At 52.9% G+C, this 8,926-nt stretch overlaps 1 protein-coding gene across 9 annotated transcripts in view; it reads right to left on the reverse strand.

The window, feature by feature from the left end:
- Positions 1-549: 549 nt before the first annotated feature.
- The window catches only part of Csad (cysteine sulfinic acid decarboxylase), a 26,608-nt gene continuing 18,231 nt past the window's right edge, over positions 550-8,926 (reverse strand). For 6 of the 9 annotated variants that reach the window (XM_005397157.2, XM_013520948.1, XM_005397156.2 and 3 more), the window contains exons 3-15: positions 8,619-8,745; positions 8,444-8,534; positions 7,627-7,733; positions 7,129-7,244; positions 6,585-6,664; positions 6,253-6,307; positions 4,126-4,242; positions 3,982-4,046; positions 3,616-3,697; positions 3,048-3,247; positions 2,864-2,915; positions 2,640-2,729; positions 550-1,295 (exon numbers count right to left, since the gene is read on the reverse strand). In XM_005397157.2, coding sequence (XP_005397214.1) covers positions 1,122-1,295; positions 2,640-2,729; positions 2,864-2,915; positions 3,048-3,247; positions 3,616-3,697; positions 3,982-4,046; positions 4,126-4,242; positions 6,253-6,307; positions 6,585-6,664; positions 7,129-7,244; positions 7,627-7,733; positions 8,444-8,534; positions 8,619-8,745 — 1,356 coding nt within the window. In that variant the 3' untranslated portion in view covers positions 550-1,121. The remainder of the gene's footprint in view (positions 1,296-2,639; positions 2,730-2,863; positions 2,916-3,047; positions 3,248-3,615; positions 3,698-3,981; positions 4,047-4,125; positions 4,243-6,252; positions 6,308-6,584; positions 6,665-7,128; positions 7,245-7,626; positions 7,734-8,443; positions 8,535-8,618; positions 8,746-8,926) is intronic. The other 3 variants (XM_013520947.1, XM_005397159.2, XM_013520949.1) reach the window with 2 other exon arrangements.

Genomic DNA, 8,926 nt, shown 5'->3' on the forward strand with positions numbered 1-8,926 from the left:
AAACAGCAGCAATCCCAGAGGGCAGGGCAGTGATTTGTCAGATGTTGTTGCTGCTGGTTTGGTTTTTTTTTAAACTTGCCTTCTGTTGTTTAAACTACAGAACAACCTTTTCTTGGTAAGGGGTGCGGACTTCTTTCGAGAGTGTAAGGTTTTTGGTTTTGTTTTGGGGGGGTTTTTTTTGGTGGTACCATGACCAATGAGGTCGAACTTTTTGCTGGAACCATGACCATGAGGTCGAACTCATGACCTTGCGCTTGCCAGGCAGGCGCTTATGCCACTGAGCTATATCCCGAGCCCCTCGACAGTGTAAGTGAATAAGGCTCTGGCTTAAAGGTTCCATCCGTGCCCGTTTTGTTTTCAATGTCACCAAAGTATGATTAGTTTGAGATTAACTGTACTTTTGGGCTTTTCTCTCCCACTAAAGATTTCTGGGGAAGAAAACTGTACCTATATTTATTCTCTCTTACCTGCTTTTTGTTCATTTCTTTTAAAAATAAAGGTCTCCATTATTTAGATTGAGAGTAACGAACTTCAAGACACACCAAAGTAAAATACTTGAAATTTTAACTTTATTGTTTTCCTATTACAAAGTAATTCATATTCCTTACATATCACAAGAGAGGAGCACAAAAGGTATAGAGGCTGTGATTTGAAAATTGCCTATTATTCCATCCAGGGGAAAAACTGTTAACACTTTGGCATAGTTCATAGTTTTTGGAGGCAGGGTCTTGCTCAAATCCTCCTGCCTCGGCCTTCTGAAGGCTGGGATTTCAGCTGTGTGCCACCACACCTGTCCCTTCCTATATGTTTTTAATATATCTCTAGTATCATTATATATAAAGTCTTATATTCAGCTTTTTCCATATAACATTATATTATTTTTTCTTGGGTTAATAAAAGTTCTCTTTGTAAATATCTTGATTCAAGAGTAACAGTCCATCACATGGATAGACTATAGTTTATTTAAGCATTCTCCTAATAGCAAGTGTGTAATTAAGAGAGTTAAGGGGTCGAAGCATATAAACATGGTTAAGGCCACTTGGAGAGCACAAGAGACAGTGCAGAGTTGGAGGAGGACGGGGTCAAGGATGGCGTCTAAACGGCCACAAGAGGGCGAAGATTCACAGGTCCTGGCCAAGCCTCTCCAGCTCGTCGAGGAGGAAGTCCATGTCTGCACGGGTCAGCATGGGGTTGGCCACGATCACGCGGAAGAAGTTGCCGCGGGTCCCATGGGGCTGGTAGCCGATCATCATGGAGCCCTCCTTTACCATGCGCTCCTTGAGCACGGGGGCCACCTGAGGGAGACGCAGCCTGAGCTCGGGCGCAGAAGCGGGGCTCCCACGTCTGTCTGCCTGTCCGCTCACTGCCCGTTCACTGCGCAAATCCTCACCTTGCCCCGGCTTATTCTCTACACCACACCCAACCTGCCTGACCTCCTCCGCCTTCTGCTTTATGCTTCATTTCTCCTATTCCCAAAAAGCCATGGCAAGGGCCACCTTCTGCTAACCCCCAACATCTTTCTGCTTCCCAACACTGCTTCCATTCTAACTTCAAGTCTTAATCAACTCGAACACCTCCCCTCTCTTCATTCCTGTAGTATTTTTGATCTGTGCAGTATAATCTAGCAGGTAATTTCCAAAACCGCCTTGAGCACACTGACTTCAAACAGGTAACTCTTTGGAGAGGGAGAGGATGGGGAGAAGTGGAAAGAATTGAGGTGTGTTATGGACATGTGCCAACTCCCCAGGATGAACGTAATCACTGTACTGCAAACATGTGCTCATAATGTTTTTAAAAACTGGTAACTCTTGCTTTCTACATATATCTGCACGAGGGCGGGAACCACATCTAGTAGGACATCGCGGCACGCGCCTGTAATCCCAGCACTCGGGAGGCTGAGGCAGGAGGATCGCTGAGAGTTCAAGACCAGCCTGGGCTAGAAAGGGAGCTCAAGGCCAGCCTGGCTGCATAGCGAGACCTTGTCTCAAAAAGACCAAAAAAAAAAAAAAAAAAAAAAAAAAAACAACCTCTCCACCTCTAAAAAGTGTGCCTGGGGACAGAGGCTGCTTTGTCCCCAGCACCAGTGACAGAGCTCTTTCTGATCTTTCTGCCTCCCATCTCTTCCCTGGACTTGAGCTCCTAGGGCAGTGGCAGCGAACCTTTTAGAGCTTTCAATGAGGGGCTGGGGATTTAGCTCAGTGGCAAAGCACCTGCCTGGCAAGCGCAAGGTCATGAGTTCGGTTCCAGGTACTGGAGAAATACCAAAAAAAGAGACAAACAACAGAAAAGTAAAACTAGAGCTTTCAATGATACAAACACACTGCTGAGCACGCATGCCATAGGCTTGCCACCACTGTCCTAGGACAGCTCCCAGCACAGGAGTCTTTGTGCCGCACCTGTGACTTCTCTGACTTCTGCAACATCCCTGCTCTTCTCTCTTACTTCAAAGAGACAAGCCTTGCTCCCCGTCCCTGCCCTCACAATGGAGGACAAACTGTGGTCTTCCAGCTGATGCCACTTGAGGACCAGAAACCTGTGCAAGGACCTGCCCTACCAGTCACAGCCAGCAGGGGGCAGAAAAGCACCTACTGCATCAGTTGCTGAACCAGCTCTCAAATGGGCCGGGAGGAGAGGACTACCTGAGACAGCCTCTGGCTGTAATCCGGACTCTCCCGCTTCCCTCGGAGGCTTGGGGGCACGAACCAGAAGCACACGTTGACAAACTCAGGCTGAGGGAGATGAGACAAGGGAAGGGGTCCGCTGAGGAACAAGCCCTTTTCTTCACACCGCCCCCCTTCCGCCATGTGGGTTTGGTGTATGGGGCAGGCCTGGGCAGGGGATGTGAAAGAGCCTGTGGTCGTACCTCCATGATCAGTTCAAACCCTTCCCGCTTCTTGACTTCCTCCACCAGGTACCTGGGAACGGAGGAGACACATGACAGATGAAGGACAGACATGGAAACAGAAGGCACCCAGAGGAAGGTGGCCCTGAGGGCAGGCAAGGTGCGGGTGGTCTCCAAGAGAGGGGACCCGAGACCCCACACCTACTGGGCAAGGGCAAAAGCCCGGTCGATCCGCTGCTCCAGCCCCTGCCCGCCCTGTGCCTTCCATAGGAGCCACAGCTTCAGACAGTCCACACGGCGGCCACACTGCACCACCTTGTCCCCCGTGTCCAGAGCCACGTCGTAGAACTTGTCCTGCTGGAAAAGGTAGCTGGCCTGGGACTCGTGGCAGTGCTTGAGCAGGTTCTGTGTGGAGAGCAGGCGACTGTCAGACCCCGGCCTCGATACTCTCCAAGGCTCTGCCAGGGCACACCAGGGGTCTCAGCCCAGCCGCCCTTCCCTTCCGCCGAGCCAGGCAGCACTGACTCGAACCCCTCTCCAGGTCTTCTCCCAGCATCCACAGCTCTCCCCGAACTGCCCAGCACGGCGCGGGCCACAGCTTCCAGACAGAAGCCTCTTCCTTCGCGTGGAGAGCGAGGGAGGCCGTGCAGGGGTGGGGAGGACGGCAAAGGGGACACAGTATGGCCTGGACGCCCTCTAAGGTGACCAGGGAAGATGACAGACATCCACAGAGACGGGTGGGCAGGGGCAGGGTAGAGACAGGGCAGACCCACCGAGGTGTCCTGGAGAAGAAGCGCAGAGCACTGCAGGCCTGCGCCCAGGAGCTTGTGGGGGTTCCAGGCCACGGAGTCAGCCCTGGTGAGAAAGAGCAGCGCCAGGTCAGAGGCTCCTCCTCCAGCTGCCAAGCCACAGCCCTCTTCCTCTTTCAGACGCCCAGCAGAGGGTCTCACCCGGCCCAGCTCCGCCATCCCAAAGGGGGGGATTTCCCTATCTGACCTCCAAGCCCCAGTCACCTACCTCTCCCAGCCCCAGCCTACCACCTTTCTTCTCCACCCCAACCCTAAGCTCCACGGTCCATGACTCTTGTGAGAATCAAGGATTTGAAGGGTAGGAGGTGGGAGGAAGGGAGCTGTATGCACCTCTGGATCCCATCCAGGAGATGCCTGTGTGTCTGTGACAGCAGGACGCTCCCACCCCAGGCAGCCTGTAGAGCAGGAGGAACAACGTAGGTCTCGGCGGCCCTGGCGCAGCTCACCTCACCCCCAGGCCCAGGTCCTACTCACGTCCACGTGTAACCACAGTCCATGGCGCTGGCACACATCAGCAACTGCATTCAGGGGGTCAAAGGCCCCCAGGACAGTGGTACCAGAGGTGGCACAGACCAGGAACGGCACAGCACCCTATTGCAAAAATGCCCAGGAAGAAAAGACTTCAGAGCCACCTCAAAAGCTACCTCAGGCCAGGCATGGTGGCGCATGCCTGTAATCCCAGCACTCAGAAGCTGAAGGAGCACTATCATGAATTGAAGGCCAGCCCAAGCTACATAGTGAGTTCAAGGCCAACCTGGACTCCATAGAGACCCTGCCTCAAAAAAAAAAACAAAAAAACAAATACTACCCAGGGCCTGGTACTGGGGCCCAGCTGTAAGCTCTCCGCCTGACAAACCTGGCCATCAGCTTTACAACACGGCACTGCTGTCCTCTCTGCAGGGAGGGACGCTAAGATTCAGAGATCCAAGCAGAAGCTCCAGAGATGGAATTTGAACCTAGGTCTGTCAACTTTCCAAAGCTCATGCTCTGTCAAAAATTTTAATGTCTTACTGGAAGATCTAAATGCTATTGGAAAAATTCAAAGAGTACAAAAGTTTATACCAACATTGAATTAGGGGAAAAAAAACATAAAAAGCCCTACCACAAAGAAAAGTTCAAGCCCAGCTGGCTTCACAGATGAATTCTATCCAACATTTAAGAAACAACTAGTACCAGTTCACAAATGCTTTCAAAAAACACAATACTGTATATAAAATTAACTGTATTTCAATTAAAATGAATGATCTCTTAAAATAAAACTGAGAAGACACTCTCATTTATAAGACCATCAAAAAGGGCCAGATGTGGTGGCAAATGCCTATAATCTTAGCACTCGGGAGGCTGAGACAAGAGGACTGCCACAAGTTCAAGGCTAACCTGGGCCACACAGCAACTTCAAGATCAACCAGAACTATATATACAGTGAGACCCTGCCTCAACAAACAAAAACCAAGTAAACAAACTACCCCAGTTTCTTTTAAAAAACTGAGAAGCTGATCCTAAATTCATTTGGAAATTCAAGAGACCAAGTATGGCCAAAGCCATCCCTAAAAAAGTACAAAGTTGAGAGCTCACACTTTCCAAATTCAAAGCTTATTCCAAGGGTACAGTAATCCAGACAATGTCAAAGACAGTCATGTAGAATGATACAGTAACATCAAGAATCCAGAAATTAATCCTCACATTCATAGGCAACTGATCGTGTTTTTTAAAATGTAGACTTTATTCCAGGAAACATTCCCAAGCACAGAATTCTACACACATGTAATGATGATGTATAATGTAAGTTCTAAGCAGTGGAGCTCTGAACCAGTAGACAGATATATTTAAGAATTGTATAAGCCAGGGGTGGTGCTGCATGCCTATAATCCCAGCACTTGGGAGGTTGAGGCAAGAGGACTGCATGTGTTCAAGGCCAGTGTGGGCTACACAGTGAGTTCACAGCCAGTCTGAACTACAGAGAGATCCTGTCTCAAAAAAAAAGCCCTAAGTAAATAAAATCAATAGGAAAATAAACGGATGAAAATTAAAATTAAAAAGGGTTGAGGATGTAGCTCAGGGTAAAGGCCCTGGGTTCAGTCCCCAGTATAAAAAAGAAATAAAAAAGTATAGAGGGGCTGGGAATAGGCTTGCCCAGCACATGTGAGGCCCTGGGTTCAATTCTCAACACCACCACCAAAAATTAAGCACAGATAGTGCTAAAGCATCCCCCTAGACGGCTGCAGAGGCTTATGCAGCCAGCTCAGTAGAGCTGAGTGTGAGGGTCCCCAACCTCTCCCACCCTCGTGCTGCTCACAGCCCCCTCAGCATCTGCCCACACGGTCCCCCAGCCCGCAGAAACCTTCCACGCTGCGCTCAGGCCCTTCCTCTTCCTGCTGTGCACCCGGACTCCCTCCGCACTCAGTGCCCCTCACCATCCCACTACCAACTCTGACCGTGCCTCGGCAGAGTCCCTGCTGCAAAGGCCTGGCCCCGCAGGCTTCAGCCTGCTGCAAGACGGGCCTGGAGACAGAGGCGAGCCACGCTGGATGCCCTGAGCAGGCAGAGCCCAAACAGCCCCGCAGGCAGCCTACTCCACCCCGCTGTCCCTCGCTCACCCACCTCAGCTTCTGCCAGGTTGATCTGCCTTTCCAAGTCCTCAGAGATCATTTTCCCTCTGAAAAAGAAACCTGAGTGAGCAGAGAAGGCACAGGGCCCCTGGGCACCAGGCGTCACCCTGCAAAAGGCAGGGCAAGCATGGGTCAGCAACGCAGGGCCTTCATGCTGAGAGGGGTAGAACAGATCTCAGAGCATGGGTAGAGGGCCACTGTCAGGCCAGTTCTGCAGGAAGAGAAGTCCACGGGGATGCCTGGCCTGAGGGCAGAGCTTCCTGGCAGCAGGAAGGTGCACTGTGCCAAAATGGGTCAGGATCATGTTGGCAGAGGGACCTTTACCTCTCATCAGCCTTGACCACTCGAACACTGTCAATGCCAAAGCCCAGGAAAGCAGCTCCCTTGTTGATGGAGTAGTGACACTGTGGAAGAATACACAGGCCAGGTTAGCAAGACCCGGGCCAGGGGTCAGAAGGCAAGGACAGCTGGGAGGAGAGAGACCGGTAGGAGTCAAGCATGAGCTGCAGTAGACAGGACCTGCATGCCAGGGCTTCTCAAATGTGCATGCGCACAGGGTGCCCGCGTGGCTGGCCAACATGCACATGCGCATTCGGGTCTGGTGGGCCTGAGATTCTGCATCTCTAAGGAGCTCCGGCAGCACGGATGCAGCTGGTCAAGACCACGCACTGAACAGGAAGAGGGGGCTGTAGGTACCGCCCCCCCACCCGGGCAGGACGAGCGTGAATGTGCACATGGCCGCCCTGACCGGAAGGTAACACATCTGCTTGGGGATGGGAAGGGCAGAAAGGAAGACCCGAAGGGGCTCTAACTGAGCCGGCTCACGACTAGAATCGGAGCCCACAGTTGCACCTCTGCTCTTCCCCACCTCCTGTGATGTGAAGATGGCCAAGGGTGGCAGTGCCCGGAGGCCCTTCTGCTTGCAGTCTGGGTAGCGCCGATAGCGGGCCAGGTTCATCGCGTACATGTTAGAAATGGAGCCACCTGTCACAGGGGAGGTGACGGCAAAAGGGAGCAGTAATGAGTCAGGACTGGGGCTCGCGCGCTGGTTAAAGAAGCGGGGTGACTAGCTGCCCAGCCGCGAATCCCAGGGCTGTACAAATGCACAGAAACCCACAGTGGCCCAAGACCAGCAGGTCCTCATGACCACACCAGCCCCGCCCAGGAGACGCCCCCCACCCTGAGAGAAGGTGCTCAAGTGCGCATGCCAGTGGCTCTTGGCAAACACCAAGCTAAAGGGGACTGGCCCTGGGCCCATACAGAGAAAGAGAGAAATCACTGCTCCCTACCCACTGCTTAGAGCAAGAGCACCATGGGGGGGAGGAGCCCCGAGAAGGCCTAGGAAAGGCCTCTCCTTCTCACATACCAGGGCAGAAGACCCCGTCCCCAGAGCTCCAGCCCACCAGGGCCCGCAGTTTCTTCAGCACCTCCTCTTCCATGAGGACAAACACGGGGGCGATCTCATACGTGTACCTGCCAGAAGAGCACCGATGAGACAGGCAAAGAGACATGAGGGGCTTCCAGGCCAGGCCCTTCAACTACAGGAGCCAAAGAGGGAGATGCTGAGAAGGGAAGGAGGGGTCCTGGCTGAGCATGAGCCGGTGATGAAGAAGACGCGAGTGCGCTCTGTGCTGGGCAGCCAGGCCCGGCAGGTGTGGCTTTCAGAGGCGGCTGGACCTGAAGGTGATGGCACTGAGCCTCTGCCCCGCTGCCTACATCCAGCAGAGACCAGTGGTCTGGCTGCTTCTCCATTTACCAACACGAGTGGGGACCCGCGTCGGCTTGGGAAGCTGCCACGGCCTGGGGTTTACAGACGGAGGGGCCTCTGGAGTGGGGTCACCTCCCAAACCCTCAGGCTATAAGACTGGGCAGAGAGGATTGTGCCTTGTGGCAACCCAAGACTGCAGGAAGAAAACCACTCATGTGGGAACACTGTAATTTTGGGGGGAAAAAAAAGAGTAAGAAAGAGGAGGAGGAGGAGGCAGGCACAGATGAGAGAAACCCAGGCTCAGGAGGCCAGAGAAAACTTGAAGAATGGAAGCTCAAAGGACAGGAAGGAAAACACTGTCAGCAGGCATTCCCAGAAAATGGCAGAGGGGCAAAAACCTCTCCTATCCCTGAGCCACCTCCCAGCAAACCTAAGTCCTCTACAGGATGGAACGAGGGGCTCTGGGGTGGCTCACTGGCTGGTGTTGAGGCTCTCAGTGATAATGCGTCCGGCCAGAGCATGGGGGTCCAACCCCGAGAAGAGCTGGTTGAAGAACCGCGGGTGACCTGGAGAAGGGGGAGCGGGGCAGGGCGCTCAGCATGGAGCTGGGTGCAAACACCAGAATCCTCCCACCAGAACCCGCAGCGCACCGGTCTTGACGCTGTAGTGAATCACAGCCCGACAGTGCTCCAGGATCTGCTCCTGTGCCTCGCCGCAGCTCTGCAGCTCCAAATCTAGCAGCTGCTTCAGCTCCTCAGGCTCCTTCCACTCGCAGACCTAGGAGAAGGGGCCAGGGATGCAGGGACCTCACACGTCTTGTGGACCGGCTGCCCCAACTGCAGCTCAAGGGATGCAAGACATCACCAACTTGCACTTAAAACAATTTGAGAACATTACCAAAGTGATGCGTAACAGGAGAGTAACAACATAAGACTCAGGATGCAAATTCCTGAGACTC

Source organism: Chinchilla lanigera, unplaced genomic scaffold, assembly GCF_000276665.1.
Source record: "Chinchilla lanigera isolate Chin_1 unplaced genomic scaffold, ChiLan1.0 scaffold00057, whole genome shotgun sequence".
Lineage (NCBI taxonomy): Eukaryota > Metazoa > Chordata > Mammalia > Rodentia > Chinchillidae > Chinchilla > Chinchilla lanigera.